Below are 27,660 nucleotides of genomic sequence, written 5' to 3'. Positions count from 1 at the left end.
TCCATATCAAAACAAAACCTAAACATGCTTCTTAGCACTCTCAATAGAAGCTAATCAGAGCCATGTTAAGAATCACATACCTGCCCACATACACTTAGCTACTTAAAAATATAATAAGCCATCCAGGTCTATCTCAGCAGGAAACAGTAGTCATCACACCACAGGAGGTCTCCTAACAGTTCCAGTAGAAACCAATACATCCCCAGGCAGGTCACATTAACAGGACAGTGAACACATGGACGAAGAAACACATGTTTCTTCCTAAAGCTACAGCTTTAAAAAAAAAATACAAGGAGGAAAGAGTTACATCTGAAGACATTCTAGCTAGAAAATCTGCTAATGACTGATGGTGTTAGATCCCACTGTGTCACAGCCTAAGGGAGTGCGTAAGAAGCCAACATGTTTCTTAAAGTCATATGAGGTATTCTGCCCCCTCCCTTTACCCCCACCATATTTCGAGGGCACCCAGTTATTACCAAAGTCTTTCAATAGGTAAATGTCACAGACGGCGGCTGGGAGGGACCTGTGAGGAGACCGGGTGACACCGAGCTCTGCTCCTGAAGCTTCCCCTGCACACATCAAACCTCTGAGTCTCCAGCATAATCATCTACATCTACAGCCCCAGACTTCTGTGATCCCATGATTCCATTATTCCATTTTTAAACCTGTGGAGTGGGAGTGTTTCTGAGCACCCTGCTCACACAGATGGTGGTGGGAAGAATCTCAAGAATATACTGCATGTAGTAAATGCCCATTTCACTACGTAATCACCCCCTTCACATCTCATATGAGCAGAGATGATGTTATCTTACAGACAGTCACAAAAAGACAAGTGAATAATGGCAGCACAGCATCAGCATACATATGTGTAAGGAACATGAAAGAAGAAATTCTTCCCAATTACATACACCTGAGGCTCTGAATGAGCTAAGGATGTAGTGTAATAGGACCAGGTCTGCCCTCCACATATTAGGGGGAAAGCAGGGGAGGGAAGGCAAGAGGACCTATCTGAACGATAAAATCACACACACTGTCTCTGTATTCCTGATGTTCTAAAAATACACTGCACCGACAAGTCATTTGTCAAGGCAACCTTTCTGAGACTAAAACGCGATCAATGTGCCAACCAACACTTCTCCACTATCATTTCATTTTGAGCCCTGCTTCACCCTTGTCTTCCACAAACTGGCTCTTTAGCAAACTGACCCATGCCACAATCTTAATATCTAGAGTTCAGATACCACCCCTCTCACCTATTATCTTAGAGCCATTTTATGCACCGTACTTTCTCAGTTTGTCATTGCACATTAGACGCTGGCAAAAACTGTACCAAATTTCATTATCCTAACATACAACTGTCAACATGCTTGAACGTGGTGTCTCTTTACCTTGGTCTCCTTGGCAGAAAACTCTGAGGAGTTGGAAATTTTCATAGACTTTGACCGGTGTGACTGCCGCCGGATGGAATCCTCCCGGGAATATTTCACAGAGCCTGAGGTCCTCACCCGCACCTTGCTGGCACTCTGAACACTGTTCACGCCAATCATTTTGCAGGCTGACCGGGGAAGGGGCTTGGAGAAATACAAAGGCACTTTCCAGCCACTGCAAGGCTCTTATGCTGGAGGAGCTCCGCTGGGCCGCGCCTGAGCAGCTCAGAGCTCCGAGATCGCCTTAGCCCAGGAAACACCAGGCTGCTTCCTCCAGCGTCAACTACCCTGCTCGCAGAGAGTCTGATTGTTCCAGGCACAGCTCACGTCACTGGCTGCGAACAGGAAAAAAAGCAACCCCAGCCCTGCTACTTGTCTCTCTGTTACACACACACACACACACACACACACACACACACACACACACCATATTCACACTGGAACAAATGGCAATTGGCCAGGCAAGCAATTCATTAACATTCCAAATAGCAACACTATTTCTCTTGTGATTGTGCAGCAAGCTTATTAATGTCAACAACAAAATAGACCACAAATAAAAGTCTCAAGTAATCTGTCAGGCACTATGTGGGGTGGGAACAGAGATAAATTTTCAAAAAGAAAAAAAAAATACGATGGGCATCAAAAGGCTCAGTCAATTCCAAGCAAGGAAAAGGATGACAGCCACAAAGCCATCCCAATGAGCATTTATTTTCCTCTCCCCTTCCTGTTCCAGGCCACATATCATTTAACAGTAATTCAAACTGCATTGCCTTTTGAAGAACTAAATGTTTCTTACAGCCTCAGACTACTACAGCCAGACGTTTAACCAGGGATGTGGTCAGCCCGTATGAGAAATCCAGAATAAAGATGGTGTGTCACCTCCCTCTCATACTGAAAACTTAAAAAAAAAAAAAAAATCAATCGGTCAGCACATGTTAGCTTTAAATATGGCTTAGAGTGAGACACATAAAGCCAACTCTAACCAAGAAGGAGCAAGAAGCTTTTCTAAGAGCTAGAAATGCTCTGTCGGCACAAGAATGCATGCAGCCCCTTGAGTGAGAATTACAAATTGGAAGCTAATAGAAGACCAGAGAATTTTAGTTCCTGATGTGTGAAGTTCTGAGTATAATACTCAGGATTGCAATACCTCACTTATCTGGAATCCCTGGGGTATACAGGGTCAGTCACAGAAGCCTCCAGATAAAGGAGGGCTTAGTGTTAATATAAATACAATTTTAAAATAGTTTGTAAAATGCCAATCCGGAAGACAGTGCTGCCTCAACCGACCCCACTCCTCAAATCTGATCTTTTCTTTGATGACTCAGGATTACAAACTTTGTACAGTACAAGGCACAGCTCCTGAGCACTATTCAGGAATGTGGGCTGTCTCCTCTGCTGACAGTGAGCCTGGCAGGTGATGCTTGGACTTGGGCTGGGCTGCACCCCACGTCGGGGGCTACCTCCTACCTCCTCTGGCCTCTCCACTTCCCATCTCCCACCCTTGAAGCCCATGATGCTTCAACTCTGCTACGAGCGAAACAAAGACATTAGAGAACTTTGGTAGAGTCTGGTCTAAAATGATAATAGATGATCGCTTCTGGACGATCCTGGAGATCTTCTCTGCTTTAAGAATGCAGAGTTTAGAGTCTATTACATCATTTTTGGCTACTTTAAGGTAAACTTTCCTCTCTTCCCAGGTAATCTGAAGCTACTGAACCTTTTAAATTAAAAAAATTCTGCAGTGGGGCTTCCCTGGTTGCGCAGCGGTTAAGAGTCCGCCTGCCGATGCAGGGGACATGGGTTCGTGCCCCGGTCCAGGAAGATCCCACATGCCGCGGAGCGGCTGGGCCCGTGAGCCATGGCCGCTGAGCCTGCGCATCCAGAGCCTGTGCTCCACAACGGGAGAGGCCACAACAGTGAGAGGCCCGCGTACCGCAAAAAAAAAAAAAAAAAAATCTGCAGTGACTTTATATTTTACAAAGCATGTTCCAAAGACATAAAAAATGATGATAAAGTCGCTCGTTTAGAACATGCATAATTCTAACTTAAGCATATGGTGATTCTATAGGGCAATATCTCCATTTAACACAAATAAGCCTGAGGTAGAACCCATGAAGGAACTAGCAGCAGAGCCAAGATAAAAATTCAAAAAGTACTAGTGGAAGACACGAGACCCTGCTTCAACGTGTCAGAAACAGGGAACATGCTGTAAAAGCAGCACATCGTTTGGGTATTTGCCAGGCAGAATAATGAGGAGTGAGAACACACCTCCTGATGAACTTAATTTCCTTTTCCCCACCAAAAAGCTTACATAAAAAGAATGAAAACCATGTGCTGCCATGTACAGAAATGGAATCTGATATACAACCTGATTTCTGGGACGTTTAGCAGAAATATCCTACCTTTACCCAAATATGTTACCTTTATCCAAAGACTGCCCAGCTGGTATTATTCCTCCTGTAATGTCATTCCTAATAACAACTTTCACCTGTTTAACACCTTATACTTTACAGCAGTAGCAAAGGTTCTCATTTGGGTTCTCAGCTTGAAAACGTTGTGAGGGGGTCGAGGTGAGTGGGGATTGTAAAACCCCCTCTTCATAGGCGGCAGAAGTCAGTTCGGGAGGTGATGGCAGAGCCGCATTCAAATCCTCACTGTGAGCCACACCACACACCACGCAGTTTCCTCATACTGTTCGGGACAGAGTGAAGAGCACAGAGCCATGCCTCCCCAGGGTCAGGATGAACAACACAGGGAACACGTGAGGAAGCTGGCGGGGACCCCTAGTACTCAGGACCCCTGGGTGCTCTGACCCCACGCTACCGACCTGAACTCAGTCCCACTTCTTCCCAGCACCACCATCCCCTTCAGTCAGGCCTGTGTCTTCATTCCCTAGGACTGCAGTTCTCACTCAACCTGCACACACAACACATGCTTGCCTGCTTGCCGAGGCTCTCCTGAATGGTCCCCGCTGGTGTCCTCCCGCCGGGCACTCTCTTGCTGCACCCTGATCCTGGCTTTCACCATTCAGGGTTCAGCTCAAATGTTACCTTTTCCAAGGGACCTTCTCTGGCCACCCTCCTGAAACAGCCCCGACCCCGACCCCAGTCACTCTCCATCACGACTGCCGTCTCCTGTCTGTAGGGCATCCCTGGCTGTCTGAAGTCCTCCGCGTCGCAGAGACTATAACAGCATCTGCAGAGAGCAGGAGCTCAATGACTACTTGTCAAATAAACTCCTTAAATGTACAGGAAGTTTCCCTTCTCTATTGTATTTCATGTCATTTTCTTTTTAAGAAAATTAAGCATAATCTTTTTTTCTGAAAAATGACTATAGTTAATGCAAAATGAACTTCTTTCCTAAAGGTAAAATAGAGCATGCAGTGAATTTTAAGTTTCCTTCCCACATTAGTTTCCCAGTCCCTTTGCCCAGAAAGAAGCAATATTGCCAGATTCCTAAGCATCCTTCCAGAGACAGTCCATCCATGGACACTGTGTGAGTGTGTATATGTATCCTTTTTCTTCTTATGGGCTACAAATGAAAGCATGATATATATTCTTTCTGTTTCTTGTTTTTCCTTACCATCAAGATCATTCTACATTAGCACACATAAATCTCCCTCACTCTGATTCATCGCTACACAGTATTCCAGCATACAGATGTATCTGGGTCTTATTACTGGACATTTAGTTTGCAGTCCTTTGCTTCATAAATAAGGATGCAGTGAATATGCCTGTAATGTAGCACACCTTAAATAACATTTAAACAATATGGTTTTCCAACTGTTTTCTGAATAAGTCTAATTTTCCTCCCCTTACATTTATATCACCCACAGTTGTGGTGTTAGGTACATATGGGGTTCACAACTAGATTCAATATTTAATGATGGCCCCGTCCTGCCCCATCCTGCTCTGAGAAGGCTTGACCGTTTTTAGACATCAGCCAGCCTGTGCAGAGGAGCCTGCTTGCTATAAAATAGAGGCAGACCTCCTGGAGAGCAGCAGCTGTTTAAAGTACAAAATAACTTTTCATAAAAGCTTTAGCAGAAAATAAAGGTGACTTCCATATCAAATAGAAATTGTAGAAGAAACTTAATTACGCAAATTAACTGGAAGGCTGGGAATCCATACTGTACCTTCTGATGCTTTCTCTTACTGAAGACACTATTTGGTACACAAGCCCTAACAAGTTTCTAAAAAGTGTCCCAGTTAATGGTCAAAAGAAAAACTCTCTAAACCTCTCAAAAGGCAGAGTCCCAGAGAACTGAACCCCATCTAATACATTGCTCATGTGTGCCTACCAGGTGCCAGGGATACGTACAGCACCAATACCGTAAGGCCCTAACGTGCAGCTGGCACCCAGTTGGGGGTGGGAGGCGGGGTCAGCAGGAAATTCTGCCACAATTACAATGGTACCTTCTGGATACCCATGAACTAAAGACTTGCAGAACTCCAGTGAGATAGTTGGGAGGACGACAATGGCTTCTAGGCAGGTGCGTCCTTCCTCTTTATAAAGCTGGGACAAAGTGAGAGAGTGACATGGACTTATATACACTACCAAATGTAAAACAGATAGCTAGTGGGAAGCAGCCGCATAGCACAGGGAGATCAGCTTGGTGCTTTGTGTCCACCTAGAGGGGTGGGATAGGGAGGGCGGGAGGGAGATGTAAGAGGGAAGAGATATGGGGATATATGTATACGTATAGCTGATTCACTTTGTTATACAGCAGAAACTAACACACCATTGTAAAGCAATTATACTCCAAAAAAGATGTTAAAAAAAAAACACAAAAAACCACTGTGGAACCATTAGCAGAAAAGGCCGAAGACTGAGTTAGGCACTCTGGAGAGAAGCCAAAGTGGTAATGAATTCTAAATATCAACTGTCCAGAGGTACAATTAACACAGTAGGGGAGGGAAGAGAGGCATGAGATGCAAGAGGAAACCAGCTTCAGTTTATTTTCAGAACAGAATGATGGCCGTAAAAGGATCTCATGGCTCTCCTAGGTTCTTTAGGTCACACTGGCTTGTATGGAACAGAGTAAAGTGAGCGAATATGACCTGGGAGTCAAAGTCACATGGCCCGACATCTTCAAGAGGCTGGTGCTACTGTCACGAAGGTGCTAATAAATGATTTCTTTTCTAGGCCATTCATTTGCACTTAATCTCATTGGGAGAGCTGGAAGGAACCTTAGAAATAATCACCTTCAGTCTCTTCATTTTATAGATGAAGATTCCTGAGGCCCAAGAAACATGAAGCGGCTTGTCCAGGGCCTCATAACTAAGTGACAGAACTGAGACTTGTGTCCAGGTTTCTTAATTTCCAATAGAAGCTGTTTTTCTCCTGTGCTATTTGCTTCTTGAAGCTAAACATTCCACAACCACACATCTTTTTCACACTGCTTTAAGGCTTAAAATGGTTACCTTGAAATCCAATATGAGGAGACTGACTCCAGAAGTGAATGGAGGCCAGCCACTCATGTAATAACTGCAGAGAGGAGGCTTGAAAAATCAACTCTACCAGCAGCTTAGGAACAGTCTGGGGGGCCAGAAAAATGTGTGGAAGCTTCCTGCCCCTAACATGGCAGGAGTGAGGTAGGTATCGTTCCATTCTCTGGGTACTATTCCTTTCCATACAGCAACATGATCACAAAATTAGTCAACCTTCCAGAGAACAATATCTACTTTACCACAGTCATTGAGAGTACATACAAACAACAAATGGTTTTAAATAATAAAAAGAGATAAATTAGATAAAAACTCCCTGCTTTTTTCCTGTCTTCTTCTAGGCTTTCCCAGCTGATCCTTTTCTAATCTGAGGACCAATTTTAAACCCCAGCAGAGGGTGGCAGCCATCTAGCGTCCCACATGGCAGGACTAGATCCTGATCCCCAGGTGGTCCAGCCACATGAGACCTCACGCAGGCTCCCCTGCCTCTGTTCTGTGCTAAGAGTCTGAGCCAGAACCCTGTTGCCACGCGTCACCAATCTACCACCTTAATGGATTAGACACCTCACAGACTACTTTCCAAAACAGAACTCATACAGCTTCTCTCGGAATACAGACTGGACCTGCTCTCTGGTCCCTTATCCTTCAATCGCAGCCTGAGGAGCTAGTTTCACAACCCATTCCCTTTGTCCACTAATACTTTTCATAAAGGTATGATAATGCTTATCCTTACCCATCTCAGGTGGACACAAAAGTGAAAAGTTTTGTCTAGCCATGGGGCTAAAGATTTCCTTCACTCATAAGTCATTATCTGAAATGTAAACTAAGCCCAATTTTAATGAACAATCGCTGTCTTCGGTAATTGGCAGTTGAAGGTCGAAGTTGTCTTTTGACTCGTTCAACCCACGAGGATGTGCTGCTTCCCTCCAGCGGCCCTCAGCCTCGCCTGTAGGTTCACAGGCTCTAGTTCCATCTGTTCCTTAAACACACAAAGGAACAGGATGGGAAAAAAATCTTTAAATAGAACCTTCTTACATTTAAAATTAAATAACATTCTTGCTGGGGGGAGGGGGAGGCGGGGGGAGAAACCACCCTGTAAGCATGAAATAGTTCCAAACTTGAAAAAAACATTATTTATCCCTCATAAACCAAATCCAGTCATGTAAGACATTTAGACAAGAGTCATATATTAGACTTGCTATTTAGAAGCCCAGAAACACAGAAGGAAAACTGCATCTTTGTGTTCATAAGACATAATTCTGTGTAACTGACACTGCCACATTCAGCTCAGACCTTTTCAAACCATCACATGGAAAAGCAACACAGAACTTTGTCTTGAAGTCACTAGACCTTCTGGAGGGGCAGAAAACCTCTCATGTACCACTAAGACACTAAAACCTTGTTCTGTGCTGGAAGAAGGTCCTCTTCATTCTATCCCAAAGTACATACAAAATGCAGATACAGAAGTGGTATCATTTCAGACCTCCCAGAGCTGTTCTTCTAGCTGTTGGAGGAAGTCATCAAGAGGACACGTCTACCAGTTGACCCTGGAGCCGGACCTGGGCACCCAGAGGCTCCTCACCCAGCCCCCACCCTCGGAATGTGCATTCCACTTGCCTTCCCCGTGCTAGGAGCTGCTCAAGGACGCGGCCTTGAGACAGTAAGGTAGTGTTGGGACCATCTGGATGGCCTACCTGACTGGAACCCACTTAAGGCTGCTTATAAACTTTAAGACCCTGGGCTGGTGCAGAGATCCGCTGTGTCTCAGATGCCCAAGACAAGCCTCATAAGTTCTCTTGCGTATTAAACCTGCCACCTACCAGTCCGGAGTGACTGCCTCTTTCTTCGGTCTCTCCTTGCCCTCCTCATATGGGGCCAGGTTGTGAACCAACACCAGTGAGTAAACCAGTAATTACAGATGGGATGGTAAGTGCTGAGAAAATATTCTGTCCCAGAAGCCAATCCAATAAACCCACCCATAATAATCTCATTTAGTGTCAATTCAACAAATATCCCCTAAGTACCTAAGTCATGCCAGACACACTGTCCAGAAGGAAATAAAATGGTCAGATATCGCTGCCCTCGTGGAGCTTCACGCCAAAGGCAAATTATTCTCTAAGCAAGAAACGATGCCAATTACAGTACATGACTGTACTTGCATTTTTTCCAAAAAAAGATGATTTGTACAGAGAGAGCATTTGCTGCCTCACTTTCATTTATCAGAAAGTCCTCTAAACCCACAAATTTTCATTTTCCATTTCTTTACTTAGTTCACTTGGTAGTCTGGGTCACTTATCAGTTTCTATCTGTACTTAATAATTTCAAATCATATTTATAATTTCACCAAAAATGGTCACCACTTGGTGTTACATAAGAGTAACTATAAGCTCTATAGTGCAAAAGACAAAACACCTGTTTAATTCTGTTCACCACCATGATTTCCCTCATTTGTTATGTCAGGCACTAAGAACAGAATATTAAACAAAACCAGACAGGTTCCTGCTCTCACTGAGCTTACGCTGAGATAGACATCAACAAAAGAACCATTCACTGAAAATAATCAAATAATCACACAAGCAAATGCAAAACAGTAATGCGCCACTATGAGGTACTCTGTGTCTCCACGGGTTCTGACCTAGTCAAAAAAAAAAAAAACAAACTAAACAAACAAAACCAGCAGATTTCTACTTAATACTCTCTGCCTCATCCAAATTTCAATGTGGCCAAGACAGTAACGGTGGCGTCACCAAGGTTAATAGCACTTAAGGTGGCAGCAAAGTGCAATGGTTCTGAGCCAAACAGACCTGTGTTTACATCTTGGGTTTGTCATTGACTGAATGTATGACTTTGGGTAAGTTACTTAAATTTTCTAAATCTCAATGAAAAATGGAGGAAACATAACTCAATGGACATTTGCTGATTTCACGCTACTCACCAAGAACTTCCTACTTTAGGGGAAACTCCCACTGTGTGCCGGAGTGGGGGATAAATAGTCCCTGTCCCTGTAAGTTAGCAGCGAAGGCCATGTGACCTAAGCCAGCCACTTGATGCTGCCAAGGAAATGACACAGACACAGGGTCAGAGCATCCCTGTTGCAGAAGTGGTGGCAGCTGTAGGGTCCTCACCACACCTTTCCCATGGAAGCCGCTTGGTGTTTCCTCTGCTGTCAGCATTCCTTGGTGGGAACCTATTTTCCTACTATGATTCTTAAATAGCCTCCCCCTCCAGTTTGTGAGCTACCTGATGACTTTCCAATAAATTCCTTTATGCTTCAGTTATCCAGGGTCAGTTTCCATTTATTTTGTAGCCAAGAATCCTGGCTATAAGAAATGACATTATTGGAGACAGTGGAGAGGAAACACAGATGAAGCACTTAGCATAGCATCTGATATGTAAGTGGCATATCTGTGATAATTGGGTAGTAAAGCTAGATCCCGATATGCTATAAGACTTGTGATTTTGAGATCTGAAAATACTCCTGTCCGAGTTTCATGAAACAAACAATAAAGTAGCTCAAGTTAGAGCTTCACTTCAGTAACAAAGATTAAGAAGATCCTGGTTCCTATTTAAGCCTGAGGGGCCAAATACAAATAATCATCAATAAAACGTTTGTGTTTCCTGTGCCTTAAACATCTATCCACCACTCCTACCCCAACCCTATTCCACACAGCGGTGTCTGCTCATCTGTTCCCACTACCACAGTGCTCTCCAAGTCTCTGGAGAAAACATTCTGCACAATGCAAGTTAATTAGAAAGTGAGGTTCCTTCTCTAGATGAAATCTTTCCTTTCTTACTTAGATAATAAATTAAAATTATTCTGATAAATGAAATGGTTTTCAACTTAGCAGTGCTCATTCAAGGGATCCTCAGCGCTGGCCAAGTATGTGCTAGAAATTTATAGTAGCATTTTTATGGGGGACGCTAACTATTAGATGTTAAAAACAGTCCAATACACATTTTTATGTAAGAGGAACCAATAAATGGAAACACAGAATCTAAGGCAAATAGCATTCAAAAGGGATCAGAGCTAGGCTTTCAATTCTCAAATTTTCTAGGGACAAAACCACTCCTAAGAAGACTAAAAATCTCTAGCAGAAGGAAAAAACCTCCTTACAAAGAAGAGCAACAACCAAGGGCTGATGAGAGCTAGTATGACAGTGAGCTTGAGATCCCAACTTGGGTTGACAATCTAAAGTAAATCTTAATGTCTCTTAGAGGTAGCTGCAGACACACAGTCATTGACACCTGACAGCCCCAAATAAGCCTGGTAGACAGGAAAGTGCAAGCGTGAGGTAAAAAAGTAAGAGGTCAACAGCATCTTTCATGCCTCCTGCTCTAATATGTTAGAAACTCAACTGGGTAAGATATCAAATACCTTAAAAACACACTATTAGTCCCCTTCCACGTACTTTAGAAGACCCAGAGGGATTGCACAGAACTAATGGGCAACTTCTGTCTATTCTCTTGTTGGGGGTATTTTTACTAAGTAATCATTGATATGTACAAAATAACATATAAAATACATAAAACACATTTTGTATACGTACAAACCACACAAAAACACATAAAAACATAAAAGTAATGTTCATGCAAGATATTAAACTAATAATAATACAAAGTAAACACTCTTCAAACCGCCACCCCCAACATGTGAAATAGAATATAACAGGGCCATTAAAGCTTCCTGGGGTCCCATTCCACCTGTTTTGCTGTTCCTCCATCTAAACGCTCTGGAAAACAATTTGGCATTATCTCGTAAAGTAGAATTTGTCACCTTATGACCTGGCAGTTCTTCTCCCAGTACTATACTCTAGAAAAACTCTTACATATATGCTCCAGGAGATGAGTTCAAAAACTGTCATTGTTTGTAACAGGAAATCATGGGAAACCCTTCAAATGGTTAAATTAATTATGGTAACTTCGTACAACACAACAGCATATCTTCCTATTGTGAGGGAAAGGGTAAGGAACATTCCTGGTGGACACTGTGCTGCACTGCAGGACAGCTCTGAAGGGACACCTCTCTGCTTCAGACCTCTGCTGAGGCAGCGGAGGCCTCTGGGGAGACTGCATCACAGCCTAGCTTCTTTTCCTCTCTCCTCCAAAGTGCATCCCACCCTTCCCGGGTACCATCTGGAGACCACTCCCCAACATACTCCCTATGAGTTAATATGTGACTCAGAGTTTGCTGCCCAGGGATCTTTACTCAGGCCCTCACTTACCTCACTTACCTTACTCTTGTAATCCTTAGGATAAGCCCTACTAGGTAGATACTGTTAATCTCACTTTAGAGATGGGTTTCAGAGAAGTTAGCTAAATTGCCTAAAGTCATTCAGCTGAAATCAGGACTTGAATCAATGTTGACTCTACTAGTTTCCTAAAAGCTATGCTCCTACTATTACTCTGTGGGGCCTGAGCTTAGCTTGTCTTTGTATACATTCCTAGAAGCAAAGAGAACTGCATTTCTTTTAAAGTATTCTTTGATTCAAGTCCTAATTGTAACTTTTCCCCAGAATTATCAAGGTTTTACAATATATTACAGCATATATTTATTTTACTATATATTTATATATGTATTTATTTTACTATATATTTACATTTTACTATATAGTTATATAAAATAGTATATATCTACTATATATTACACTATAAATATATTTTACTACATATTACAGTAATACAGCATCACAATCGCTCACCAAGTCATGATGAGACTACTGGTTTATGAACATAAGGTTAAATAAGAAATATTTAATTTTTATTGAGCTAGCTCTGAGAAATCTGGCTCCACCACCTTTAATCATTCTGACCAGGATAAGGGAGAGCTGCTCAGCCTCACATCACACCATCGTTAGTTACGGGGCAAAGTTTAGGGCAGTACTGTCCAAAAGAAATGTAATGAAAAGTGCATATATAAGTTAAATTTTTCTAGTAACCTTATTAAAATGAGTAAAAAGAAAACCGGTGAAATTAACTTTAAAAACATATTTTACTTAACCCGACATTATCTAAAACATTATCATTTCAATGTGTATAAAATTTGTAATAAATAAAAATCCTTTTTGTATACTAAGTCTTTGAAATCTGGTGTATGTTTTACACTCACAAGCATCTCAGTTTCGACTCAGCACGTAGAAGAGTTGGAAACAAAGGGCTAATGATGAGATGTGAGAATTTCTAGTATTTCTACTCTCCACTCCTTTCCAGGCAACAATAAAAGTGCTTGACATTCAGTAAGACTTGTCATAAAAAATTTTCTCTCAAATATGAAGCCTGTCTCCTTGATGATCTATTTAAACAAGAGAGAATTTTCATTTATTTATATTACTGAGGTCTGAGGTCCTTGATGGACCAAGACATCATTTCTTTGCCATCAGCAGACTTGGGACCATTTTGTCATCTCAGAGTATTAGTATTATTAAAACAAACAAACAAACAAAAACCCTCTTAAATGGAGGGTTCCAAGAAAGAAACAAGGTACCTTGTCTCTTCCTTTATCTTAAAATCCCCAGAATGTCCCAAAGCTCTGCCTCTGATGGTCTGAATAACCTCCAGCAAGTCTCAATTTTTTAGGGACCTGCATTCCTCATCTATGAAATATGGGTGTTGAATGAGAAATCTCTATAGTTCCTTCCAGAACCAACATTTTGTGACTACATGGCAGGGTGTGATGAACAAACTGTCTTCTGAAAGGCAACCAAAAATTCATTTCATCGTTGTTTTGCTTCTTCCTGAGAAAAAGTTGCACATTATTTACCTATCAGTGTTAAACTAAATATTGGTCCCCAAAGTCTACATCCTAATCCCTGGATTAGGAGATTTTTATGTTCCTCTGTAAATATGTTACCTTACGTGGCAAAAGAGACTTAGAAGTTGTGATTGTGTTAAGGACCTTGAGGTGGGGAGACTACCCTGGGTTATCTTGGTGGGCACAGTGGAACCACAAGTGTTCTTAGAGAGATGTAGGAGGTCAGAGTCAGAGGACATGTAACAACAGAAGGAGAGCTTACCACATTTGTGTTGTCTTAAGACACTAAATTTATGGTAATTTGTTACAGCAGCAACAGGAAGCTAATACACCTAATATATCATGCTAGTATCATCCCAGATGGCATGTTATGTGCCTTCTTTATTAGGAGTAGATGTACTGATTTCTAACTAATCTTCCTATTTCATTAGGGTTGAAAGGTTTTATGTTGGTTCTTATATGTGAGAACAATAACAGTATATAAGTTTCAATAAAAATAGCACTTCCTCTTTCTGGAAAATGTGCAGAAATATTAAAATTTTAAATTACCATTAATGAAGATAGCAAGTCTATATTAAAACCAAGGCATCGGGGGCTTCCCTGGTGGCGTAGTGGTTGAGAGTCTGCCTGCCGATGCAGGAGACACGGGTTTGTGCCCCAGTCCGGGAAGATCCCGCGTGTTGCGGAGCAGCTGGGCCCGTGAGCCATGGCCGCTGAGTCTGCACGTCCAGAGCCTGCGCTCCGCAACGGGAGAGGCCACAACAGTGAGAGGCTCGTGTACCGCAAAAAAAAAACAAAAAAAAAAACAAGGCATCTAAGAGCATCTGAAGATCCACACTGCCCACCCCCCCAAAAAAAATCTCAAACAGGCTCCTCAGGAAATGGATAAAAAGATTATCTGGTACAGCAGAGATATCCTGCTGTCAATCAAAATCCCTTTTCTTCTCCATGGTACAGGGTTGTTGCTGGGAAGATCCAAACACTGCTCCCAGCCCCATCTGCAGCTAGACGCCCGCCAACAGAGTGTGAGTGATGGAACCTATGCCACCTGCAGTCCAGGTCCTTCAAGAATCACTGGCCCCTCCATGCTCCTTCTCCTTTTACAAGCCAGACACAGAACGATTAAGATGTCTCTGGGGATGATGAAGGCACAGAATGCAAAGAGGCTGCTATGTTTCTGTGAAGAACCTACTCACCAGGAATGTGTGCCTCAGACAACTGGATAGGCAAGAAATACATCTCTACTGTGTCTGAGCCACGATGCAACTTGGGATCATTTACTATAGCAATTTAGCCCACTCAGACTGATACATCTATTAACATTTAAGAAAGGAGACCCAACATTTGGTTGTTGAGTTTACTTCCATGGTGACAAATTCATTGTATGTGGTAAAAATTGTAGCTTTGTGTGCAGTGAACTGACTAATCTTCTACTCACTGGGTCAATTACTCTATATGAAGGATAGTTTCCTCAGAAAATGTTTGCTGAGATGTTTATAAATCCTGGTAAAAAATTTAAAGTAGTGTCAGTACTTCTGGGCAATATATGATGATAAGAGAAAAATAAAGGGAATTCAAACAGTGTGAAAGGTAAATTTATCATAAACTCTTGTATAGGTATACTGAGATATAGAATGGGTGTGTGGTAAGACAGGGAAAAAGTGATATGTGGTGTATTTTAATTATTTCCATTATTTAAATCAAAGTTCATTTGCATTATTTAAATCAAAGTTCCAGTGCTACAGATTGCACAAATTGTAAGGAGACCTTAAAAAACAAAAATCAAGCTATAGATTTTGCTCTAGTTCCCTCCTTTCTTTACTAAGCCCATTGGCAAATGGTTAACTTTTCCTACTTATTTCTAAGAATAAAATTCTCCCCACAGGCAGTTAATCAACAACCAGATTCCTGGAAAACTGTGATAATGCGAGGCTTCCTCACTTGCAAGGACATTTGATGGAATCTTGCTTGAGTCAAATGTGCTTCATTTTCCTAGGCCAAGAATTAGAGAAATGGGATCTGAAATCAACCACCATCTTTTTGGGCTCTCATATTAACATTAAACATAATATATCTGGGCTTCCCTGGGGCTGCAGTGGTTGAGAATCCACCTGCCAATTCAGGGGACACAGGTTTGCGCCCTGGTCCAGGAAGATCCCACATGCCGTGGAGCAACTAAGCCCGTGCACCACAACTACTGAGCCTGCGCTCTAGGGCCTGAAAGCCACAACTACTGAGCCCATGTGCCACAACTCCTGAAGCCCACATGCCTAGAGCCTCTGCTCCTCAACAAGAAAAGCCACCACAATGAGAAGCCTGTGCACTGCAACGAAGAGTAACCCACGCTCGCTGCAACTAGAGAAATCCCACGTGCAGCAACAAAGACCCAGCACAGCCAAACATAAATTAATTCTTTCAAAAAGAAAATTGTACATAATATATCTTCTAAACACAAAAAACAGGGGGGAACTTCTAGACGGCAGAGGAGTAAGACATAGAGATCACCTTCCTCCCCACAAACACATCAAAAATACATCTACATGGGGAACAACGCCTACAGAACACCTACTGAATGCTGGCAGAAGACCTCAGACTTGCCAAAAGGCAAGAAACTCCCCACGTACCTGGGTAGGGAAAAAGAGAAAAGAAAAAACAGAGACAAAAGAATAGTGACGGGACCTGAACCTCTGGGAAGGAGCTGCAAAGGAGGAAAAGTTTCCACACACTAGGGAGCCCCTTCACTGGTGGAAAAAGGGGGGTGGGCAGAGGGGGGAAGCTTCGGAGCCATGGAGGAGAACGCAGCAACAGGGGTGCAGAGGGCAAAGCAGAGAGATTCCCACACAGAGGATCGGTGCCGACCAGGACTCACCAGCCCGAGAGGTTTGCCTGCTTACTCGCCAGGGCGGGAGGGGACTGGGAGCTGAGGCTCGGGCTTCGGAGGACAGATTGCAGGGAGAGGACTGGGGTTGGCTGCGTGAACACAGCCTGAAGGGGGCTAGTGCACCACAGCTAAATGGGAGGGAGTCCAGGAGAAAGTCTGGACCTGCATATGACGCCAGAGACCATTGTTTCTGGGAGCGTGAGGAGAGGGGACTCCTTCCCTGACTGCCCATAGAAGGGAAAGCACCAGCTTCAGAGATGGGCACAAGCTGTGGCTATCAGGTCGGACCCCAGAGACGGGCATGAACCGCTAACACTGCTGCTGCAGCCACCAAGAAGCCTGTGTGCAAGCACACGTCAATATCCATAACCACCCCAGAAGCCTGTACAGCCTGCCACCGCCAGGGTCCTGTGATCCAGGGACAACTTTCCCGGGAGAACACACGGCATGCCTCAGGATGTTGCAACGTCACGCTGGCCACTGCCACTGCAGGCTTGCCCTGCACTCCAATTATAACCCCTCCCTCCCTCCCCCTGGCATGAGTGAGCCAGAGCCCCCAATCAGCCGCCGCTTTAACCCCATCCTGTCTGGTTGGGAACAGAAACCTGAGGGCAACCTACACGCAGAGGTCAGGGCCAAACCAAAGCTGAACCCCAAGAGGCATGCAAACAAAGAAGAGAAAGGGAAATTTCTCTGTGCAGACTCAGGAGCAGTGGATTAATTCCTCACAATCAACTTGATATACCCTGCAGCTGTGGAATTCCTGAATAGTAAAAGAATCATCACAAATTGAGGCGATGGACTTTGCGAGCAACCGTAGACTTGGGGTTTGCTGTCTGTGACTTACTTGTTTCTGATTTTTATGTTTATCTTAGCATACTTTTTAGTGCTTGTTATCACTGGTGGATTTGTTTCTTGGTTTGGTTGCTCTCTTCCTTTTTCTTCTTTTATTACTTTTTAATTTTTTTATTTAAATAACTTTCTAAATTTTTTTATTTTAATTATTTTATTTTATTTCATTTTTTAATTGTTTTTTCTTTCTTTTTTTCTCCCTTTTCTTCTGAGCCGTGGGGCTGACAGGCTCTGGGTGCTCCGGCCTTATGTCAGGTCTGAGCCTCTAAGGTGGGAGAGCCGAGTTCAGAACACTGGACCACCAGAGACCCCCCGGCCCCACGTAATATCAATCGGCAAGAGCTCACCCAGAGATCTCCGTCTCAACACTAAGACCGAACTCCACCCAACGGTCAGAAAGTTCCAGTGCTGGATGTCCCATGCCAAAAAACTAGCAAGACAGGAACACAATCCCATCCATTAGCAGAAAGGCTGCTTAAAATCATACTAAGTTCACAGACACTCCAAAACACACCACCACATGCAGCCCTGCCAACCAGAAAGACAAGATCCACCCCACCCACCAGAACACAGGCACCAGTCCCCTCCACCAGGAAGCCTACACAGCCCACTGAACAAACCTTACCCACTGGGGGCAGACACCAAAAAAAAAAAACAAAAAAAAACGGGAACTACAAACCTGCAGCCTTCAAAATGGAGACTCCAAACACAGTAAGTTAAGCAAAATGAGAAGACAAAGGAATATGCAGCAGATGAAAAAGCAAGGTTAAAATGCACCAGACCAAACAAATGAAGAGGAAATAGGCATTCTACCCGAAAAAGAATTCAGAATAATGATAGTAAAGATGATCCAAAATCTTGGAAACAGAATGGAGAAAATACAACACACGTTTAACAAGGACCTAGAAAAACTAAAGAGCAAACAAACAATGATGAACAACACAATAAAGGAAATTAAAAATTCTCTAGAAGGAATCAATAGCAGAATAACTGAGGCAGTAGAACAGATAAGTGGCCTGGAAGATAAAACAGTGTAAATAATTACCACAGAGAATAAAAAAAAAAAAATGAAAAGAATTGAAGACAGTCTCAGAGACCTCTGGGACAACATTAAACATGCCAACAATCGAATTATAGAGGTCCCAGAAGAAGAAGAAGAGAAGAAGAAAGGGACTGAGAAAATATTTGAAGAGATTATAGTTGAAAACTTCCCTAACATGGGAAAGGAACTAGTCACTCAAGTCCAGGAAGCACAGAGAGTCCTACACAGGACAAATCCAAGGAGAAACACACCGAGACACATAGTAATCAAACTGACAAAAATTAAATACAAAGAAAAAGTATTAAAAGCAGCAAGGGAAAAGCAACAAACAACATACAAGGGAATACCCATAAGGTTAACAGCTGATCTTTCAGCAGAAACTCTGCAAGCCAGAAGGCAGTGGCAGGACATATTTAAAGTGATGAAAGGGAAAAACCTGCAACCAAGATTACTCTACCCAGCAAAGATCTCATTCAGATTCGACAGAGAAATTAAAACCTTTACAGACAAGCAAAAGCTAAGAGAATTCAGCACCACCAAACCAGCTTTACAATAAATGCTAAAGGAACTTCTCTAGGCAGGAATCACAAGAGAAGGAAAAGACCTACAATAACAAACCCAAAACAATTAAGAAAATGGTAATAGAAACATACATATTGATAATTACCTTAAATGTAAATGGATTAAATGCTCCCACCAAAAGAAATAGACTGGCTGAATAGATACAAAAACAAGACCTCCCATATATATTCTGTCTACAAGAGACCCACTTAAGACCTAGGGACACATACAGACTGAAAGTGAGGGGATGGAAAAAGATATTCCATGCCAATGGAAATCAAAAGAAAGCTGGAGTAGCAATTCTCATATCAGACAAAATAGACTTTAAAATAAAGACTATTACAAGAGACAAAGAAAGACACTACATAATGATCAAGGGATCAATCCAAGAAGAAGATATAACAATTGTAAATATTTATGCACCCAACATAGGAGCACCTCCATATACGCAGGCAAATGCTAACAGCCATAAAAGGGGAAATCGACAGTAACACAGCAATAGTAGGGGACTTTAACACTCCACTTTCACCAATGGACAGATCATCCAAAATAAAAATAAATAAGGAAACACAAGCTTTAAATGACACATTAAACAAGACGGACTTAACTGATATTTATAGGACATTCCATCCAAAAACAACAGAATACACTTTCTTCTCAACTGCTCATGGAACATTCTCCAGGATAGATTATATCCTGTGTCACAAATCAAGCCTTGGTAAGTTAGAGAAAACTGAAATCATATCAAGTATCTTTTCCGACCACAATGCTATGAGACTAGATATGAGTCACAGGAAAAGATCTGGAAAAAATACAAACACATGGAAGCTAAACAATACACTACTAAATAACCAAGAGATCACTGAAGAAATCAAAGAGGAAATCAACAAATACCTAGACACAAATGACAATGAAAACATGACGACCCAAAACCTATGGGATGCAGCAAAAGAAGTTCTAAGAGGGAAGTTAACAGCAATAAAATCCTACCTCAAGAAATAAGAAAAATCTCAGATAAACAACCTAACCTTATACCTAAAGCAATTAGAGAAAAAAGAGCAAAAGACCCCCAAAGTTAGCAGAAGGCAAGAAGTCATAAAGATCAGATCAGAAATAAATGAAAAAGAAATGAAGGAAACAATAGGAAAGATCAATAAAACTAAAAGCTGGTTCTTTGAGAAAATAAATAAAATTAATAAACCACTAGCTAGACACATCAAGAAAGAAAGGGAGAAGACTCAAATCAACAGAAGTAGAAATTAACAAGGAGAAGTAACAACTGACACTGTAGAAATACAAAGAATCATGAGAGATTACTACGAGCAACTGTGTGCCAGTAAAATGGACAACCTGGAAGAAATGCACAAATTCTTAGAAAAGCACAACCTTCCGAGATTGAACCAGGAAGAAATAGAAAATATGAACAGACCAATCACAAGCACTGAAATTGAAACTGTGATTAAAAATCTTCCAACAAACAAAAGCCCAGGACCAGATGGCTTCACAGGCGAATTCTATCAAACATTGAGAAGAGCTAACACCTATCCTTCTCAAACTCTTCCAAAATATAGCAGAGGGAGGAACACCCCCAAACTCATTCTACGAGGCCACCATCACCCTGTTACCAAAACCAGCCAAAGACGTCACAAAGAAAGAAAACTACAGGCCAATATCACGGATGAACATAGATGTAAAAATCCTCAACAAAATACTAGCACACAGAACCCAAAAGCCCATTAAAAGGATCATACAACATGATCAAGTGAGGTTTATCCCAGAAATGCAAGGATTCTTCAATATACACAAATCAATCAATGTCATACACCATATTAACAAACTGAAGGAGAAAATCCATATGATCATCTCAATAGATGCAGAAAAAGCTTTCAACAAAATTCAACACTAATTTATGATAAAAACTCTCCAGAAAGTAGGCATAAGAGGGAACTTACCTCAACATAATAAACGCCATATATGACAAACCCACAGCCAACATTGTTCTCAATGGTAGAAAACTGAAACCATTTCCTCTAAAATCAGGAACAAGATAAGGATGCCCACTCTAGTTTTGGAAGTTTTAGCCACAGCACTCAGAAAAGAAAAAGAAATAAAAGGAATCCAAATCGGAAAAGAAGAAGTAAAGCTGTCACTGTTTGCAGATGGCATGATACTATACATAGAGAATCTGAAAGATGCTACCAGAAAACTACTAGAGCTGATCAATGAATTTGGTAAAGTAGCAGGATACAAAATTAATGCACAAAAATCTCTTGCACTCCTATACACTAATGGTGAAAAAATCTGAAAGAGAAATTAAGGAAACACTCCCATTTACCATTGCAACAAAAAGAATAAAATACCTAGGAATAAACCTACCTAAGGAGACAAAAGACCTGTATGCAGAAAACTATGAGAGACTGATGAAAGAATTTAAAGATGATACCAACAGATGGAGAGACATACCATGTTCTTGGAATGGAAGAATAACCATTGTGTAAATGACTATACTACCCAAAGCAATCTACAGTTTACATGCAATCCTTATCAAACTACCAATGGCATTCTTCACAGAACTAGAGCAAAAACTTTCACAGTTTGTATGGAAACGCAAAAGGCCCCTAATAGCCAGTGCAATTTTGAGAAAGAAAAACAGAACTGGAGGAAGCAGGCTCCCTGACTTCAGACTATACTCCAAAGCTACAGTAATCAAGACAGTATGGTACTGGCACAAAACCAGAAATACAGATCTATGGAACAGGATAGAAAGCCCAGAGATAAACCCATGCACATATGGTCACCTTATCTTTGATAAAGGAGGCAAGAATATACAATGGAGAAAAGACAGCCTCTTCAATAAGTGGTTGTGGGCAAAATGGACAGCTACATGTAAAAGAATGAAATTAGAACTCTTCCTAACATCATACACAAAAGTAAACTCCAAATGGATTAAAGACCTAAATGTAAGGCCAGACACTATAAAACTCTTAGAGGAAAACATAGGAAGAACACTCTCTGACATAAATCACAGCAAGATCTTTTTGATCCACCTCCTAGAGTAATGGAAACAAAAACAAAAAGAAACAAATGGGACCTAATGAAACTTAAAAGCTTTTGCACAGCGAAGGAAAACATAAACAAGACGAAGAGACAACTCTCAGAATGGGAGAAAATATTTGCAAATGAAGCAACTGACAAAGGATTAATCTCCAAAATATACAAGCAGCTCATGAAGCTCAGTATCAAAAAAACAAACAACCCAATCCAAAAATGGGCTGAAGACCTAAATAGACATTTCTCCAAAGAAGATATACAGATTGCCAACAAACACATGAAAGGATGCTCAACATCACTAATCATTAGAGAAATGCAAATCAAAACTATGATGAGGTATCACCTCACACCAGTCAGAATGGCCATCATCAAAAAGAGAGGGTGTGGAGAAAAGGGAACCCCTTCTGGAGAGGGTGTGGAGAAAAGGGAACCCTCTTGCACTGTTGGTGGGAATGTAAACTGATACAGCCACTGTGGAGAACAGTATAGAGGTTCCTTAGAAAACTAAAAATAGAACCACCATATGACCCAGCAATCCCACTACTGGGCATATACCCTGAGAAAACCATAATTCAAAGAGTCACGTACCACAATATTCATTGTAGCACTATTTACCATAGTCAGGACATGGAAGCAACCTAAGTGTCCATTGACAGATAAAAGGATAAAGAAGATGTGGCACATATATACAGTGGAATATTACTCAGCCATAAGGAGAAACGAAATTGAGTTATTTTTAGTGAGGTGGATGGACCTAGAGTCTGTCATACAGAGTCAAGTAAGTCAGAAAGAGAAAAACAAATACCATATGCGAACACATATATATGGAACCTAAAAAAAAAAAAAAAAAGGTTCTGATGAACCTAGGGGCAGGACAGGAATAAAGACACAGACATAGAGAATGCACTTGAGGACACGGGGAGGGGGAAGGGTTAGCTGGGACGAAGTGAGAGAGTGGCATGGACTTATATACACTACCAAATGTAAAATAGATAGCTAGTGGGAAGCAGCCGCATAGCACAGGGATATCAGCTTGGTGCTTTGTGACCACCTAGAGGGGTGGGATAGGGAGGGTGGGAGGGAGACACAGGAGGGAGGGGATATGGGGATATATGTATACATATAGCTGATTCACTTTGTTATACAGCAGAAACTAACAGAACACTGGAAAGTAATTATACTCCAATAAAGACGTTAAAAGAATAAAAAGTGAAAAAATAAAAACAAATAACAATGCAGCAACTCTCCGTGTTTCCCTTTGGAAACAGATTTCTTAATTTAAGCACTTAATTAGATATAATATAAAAGGTACCTACAATCCATGAATTCATTATAGGCTGTTAGAAGTATGAATATTTTATAGATTCCCATGGATGAGTCATCAAAAGAGTATATATTTATATTAATAATAGGGAACATGATGTAGTTTCTAGAGCATGGTTGTTTTCTTTTAGATCAAGCTCTTAAAGATATAAAACACCTCATGAACAGTATGAACATTGCTTAAAGGCTGTATGCCACACTTATCACCTTAAACCTTTCTGCTACACTTGTGGAAATCAGCAGTTTGCTTTGGAAGCTAACCATCAGCATGAGCACAGCTTGGTCATTTAGCCTTCCCCCTGCAGGCCTGAAAGACAGGGTGACAGCTTCTAGGTCTGTAATTATATCAACAGACGTGGTCACCTGTTATAAATTATCTGAACTCTGGAGCATAAGGACTTAAAGAAACTTCATTGTATAAAAAAGAATGTTTTTTTTTTTAATTGGGGTGTAGTTGCTTCACAATGTTGTGTTAGTTTCTGCTGTAGAGAAAAGCGAATGAGCTATATGTACACATATATCCAAAGGCTCATTTCCGCATCAAAAAAAACCCAAAAACAGACTAGATACATAATACGATGCAGAAAAGGCAGTTTCATTTTTATTTAAGAGGAAAACAAGGCCAAAAAGTTAAATAACTTTCCCGAGACACCAAAACAAGGGCATAAACAGCTTGCCTTTCTTGTCTTTTCTGTCTTTCCCTCTGCCTATGTCTGAGGAAACAGTAGAACAGAGCTCAGAACACCTGAGTAATGCTGCAGCAATGCCACCATCCTGCTGCACAACCTTGTAGGCCCCTTCACGTCCCCAGGCCTCAGTTTGTTCACCTGTACAGAAGTAGGAGCTCTAAGGTCCTTGCAAGTTTCAAGTTCTACAATTGCATAAAATTACATTTTATCTTAAATACTGTAACTAAGAAGATTTTTTGGTCACAGGAAATTATACATACCTTGAGTTGGCATAAGTAATTTCAATAACAAAGCAAGGTTCATTCAGCTTGCTATAAATTTTAAACCCATATACAGTAACCTATTTTAACAAGCCCCTATGTGAAGACTGTAACTTAAAACCTAGCATATAGCAAGGAACCTCCTACACAGGACAAAACAGAATCATAATGATTATCAGTAGAGGATAGTTGATCATTTATATTATAGTCCAGTTAAACCAAATATATATGTGCTAATGTCATCACCATGTGAGTTAAGTCCTTTACTGTAGAAAGACCAAAAAAGTGGCTTCCAAATAGAGCACAACAAATCAATTCCAAGATGTTTAAAAGGATATACACATCTATATGTCAAGGTGAATTTTCTTCAAATGCACTGGGTTTATTTGGCAATGTTTAGTGTTTGTCTTTAAGTGGATATCTACTCTTAGAGTGGAATTATTCACCAATTGCAAGACCTTTTACAATAGCATAGCCAACAGCTTTCCCAAGGGTGTAAACATCTTCTTACGAAGTAGAAACTTATAAACAATATTTCATCTCAACCTTCTTCCATCTAACCAAAAAACAATCACGAACATGTCTTGAATGTGAAACACTATGTTCACAGGACCATTTATGGAAGGTAGGACTTTTTGCCTACAAATTATATGAAAATTATGTGAAAGAACTGAAAATAAAAGCAAAAACAAACTCTTTCAGATCCCATTCATTTTAACATTTTATTTCCTGAGGCAGAATATTTCCCAGGAATCCTGAGGTTGATTTCCAGTACTTGGAGTGGCACATACCACTGCCAGGCATTGTGCTACCTATCACTCATCCATCTGCAGAGGAAGCTGAGACAACCTACTTGTAACTAACAGTTCTTTCTACTGTTTAAGATCATCTGGAAAAAGATGCAACTACTTGTAAGTCTCTTTCTCTGATCCATATTCTCCCCAGTAACTTCAAAACATGACCTGGAGAGTTCAGTAAACTATCCTGAGCCCATAGAAACAGCAGTGATGAAAGATGGAGGGGGAACTGTCTGGGGAACCTCTGGCTACTTATGCTCTCTAAGTTTCAGTTTTCAATTCTGTAAAATAGACATATTTTATGTGCCCGTGTATGTATATGTAAGTAAACTACTTACAGGTTCTTCTAAGAGTTACAAGATGGAAATCACTTAAAATGTTAAGGTATATACTCCTATACCTTAAGTGATACTCTTTACAAGAGGCACTCTATTGTTTCATGCACTGCTTGCCAGGGCAATTTTCATGTTCTAAAATGTCTTTCTCTCTTTTCTGAGACTATCTTGATTTTCGTGCTTTTCTGAGGACAAGAACTGTGAGAAATCCTAGCTGGAAAACTCTTTTATTTGCCAGTGGTCACTAGCTGGGTGAAATGTCCTTTAATTCTCTGCTGCTAGCACTGCACCAATCAGAAGGCAATACTACCATAGGGCCTGAGCTCCCTCACTGTTCCTCTGGCTACAGGGTCTTTTCCCCTTGAAGAACGGACCAAGGCAGAGATTTTTCTGGTGCGCATTCTGTGGCTTGTAAGACAGAATGCAGCTCACTGACCAACACGTGAATGACTCTGCAGCTACACGGACCCATCCACTCAGGAAGGGCTTACCTAGAATTAGACTGTATTACTGTCCCCTCCAAGGCACCTGAAGATGCTCAATCAGATTTTCAAGAGGTTGAAATCAAAACTGCTTTCCTTCAATTCTTCATTATCACTAGAATGTTTGAAATCTGAGGGGATCAAATATTTACATTTCAAGGAAAAGTTTGAAACAAACTTCTAATAATACAAACAATTAATGTGTCTTTTTTGTTGGTGTAAATAATCACCCACAGAAGATAGACTCCCACATAGAGAATTCCCTTGGAAGTGGAATTACTGGTTAAAACAAACAACATGAAACGACTGCCACAGAAGAACAGGTGATTATAGTACAATAGATGCTATTTCTAAAAGGCCAGTTGCTAATCTTCCATTTTTTTTCTTTTTTTTTTTACAAAAAGTAAAAAAAACACGAGTGTGTTTCTATTAAGAATATATAACACTAAGCCTAAAAATTAGTAAGTAAACCTTGCATTTGAAAACTACATGAATAGAAATGAATGCAATTGAATCTCAAAGCAATCATTTTCACATTTTGGCCTGAAGTATACTGACAATGAATTTCACATTAATCAAAGTGCTTTTAACCCTGAAAATACTGCAATATCACTAGCCTGTTCTTAAAATTGTGGTGATGATTTCAAAAAGCAGCTGATTCATTAAAAGGGAACTTCCTGGCAGATAAGATCTAAAACAAAGATGCCAAAAAGATGAAAAAGCAAAAAGCAAAGCAAAGCATAATGTAGCAAAATGTTGCTTCCCAATTGAAAACAAATACATTTATGTCTTCCCTTCAAACACTGACTTTACTGTCACTGAAATAAAGATCATTTGCTTTATTCCGAACATTTTTTTCTCTTACTAGACTATAAACGGAGAATTTCCCTTTAGGAGAGGGCCGGTTCTGGGAAGATGAACTTCAACAGTGGGAAACCTTAAATACTAAGTGTAAAGGAAAATAAGTGTATCTCAATGCTTCCTGCACTTTTTGCATTTCCATCTCAGTCCTGCCCAGTTACTGAGAGGCCTCCTACACAGTCCTACTGCTTCCATTACCTCTATTCTACCCCATTTTGCTTTTGTACAATATACCATCCATAGTATCTCTGTCCTGCTTAATATTTAAAAGCTGAAATTTAAAAAAATAACACACATAAAGTTAGAAGGAAAGCTAGAAAAAATATAAGCAGCATATATGACAGACAAGGGTAAAAAAAATCCTTAAAATACAAATTTCTAGACATTAGAAAAAAGATAAAAATCCCAACTTATAAGTTAAATAACTTATAGCATATATAATGAAGTACAGTGCAAGCATTAACATTCTATTGAAATATATATTGACATGTGAAGATTTACCATATGACCCAGCAATCTAACTGCTGGGCATATACCCGGAGAAAGCCATAATTCAAAAAGACACATGCACCCCAATGTTCACTGCAGCACATGGAAGCAACCTAAATGTCCATCAACAGGGGAATGGATAAAGAAGGTGTGGTACACATATACAATGGAATATTACTCAGCCATAAAAATGAATGAAATTGTGCCATTTGCAGAGACATGGATGGACTTAGAGGCTGTCATACAGAGTGAAATAAGTTAGAAAGAGAAAAACAAATATCATATAATATCGCTTATATGTGGAATCTAGGAAAATGGTACAGATGAACTTATTTGCAAAGCAGAAATAGAGACACAGATGTAGAGAACAAACGTATGGATACCAAGGGGGAAGGGGTGGGTGAGATGAATTGGG

General features: G+C 40.9%; 1 protein-coding gene across 4 annotated transcripts in view; it reads right to left on the bottom strand.

Moving 5' to 3' along the window:
• Nucleotides 1–27,660, bottom strand: part of PSD3 (pleckstrin and Sec7 domain containing 3) — a 572,386-nt gene that overhangs the window by 190,526 nt on the left and 354,200 nt on the right. Inside the window, exon 1 of one of the 4 annotated variants that reach the window (XM_089903829.1) lies at nt 1,389–17,030. The exons of the other annotated variants lie outside the window; for them this stretch is intronic. Within the exon in view, the coding sequence (XP_089759955.1) occupies nt 1,389–1,547 (159 nt within the window). The 5' untranslated portion in view covers nt 1,548–17,030. Of the gene's footprint in view, nt 1–1,388; nt 17,031–27,660 lie in introns of those variants that run through there. 4 annotated transcript variants of the gene reach the window in all.

The sequence above is a fragment of the Delphinapterus leucas genome, chromosome 21, assembly GCF_059928025.1.
Source record: "Delphinapterus leucas isolate spDelLeu-1000000601 "Yukka" chromosome 21, BTC_Dleu_Yukka2, whole genome shotgun sequence".
Taxonomy (NCBI): domain Eukaryota; kingdom Metazoa; phylum Chordata; class Mammalia; order Artiodactyla; family Monodontidae; genus Delphinapterus; species Delphinapterus leucas.
This window is presented reverse-complemented; position numbering and strand designations above follow the sequence as displayed.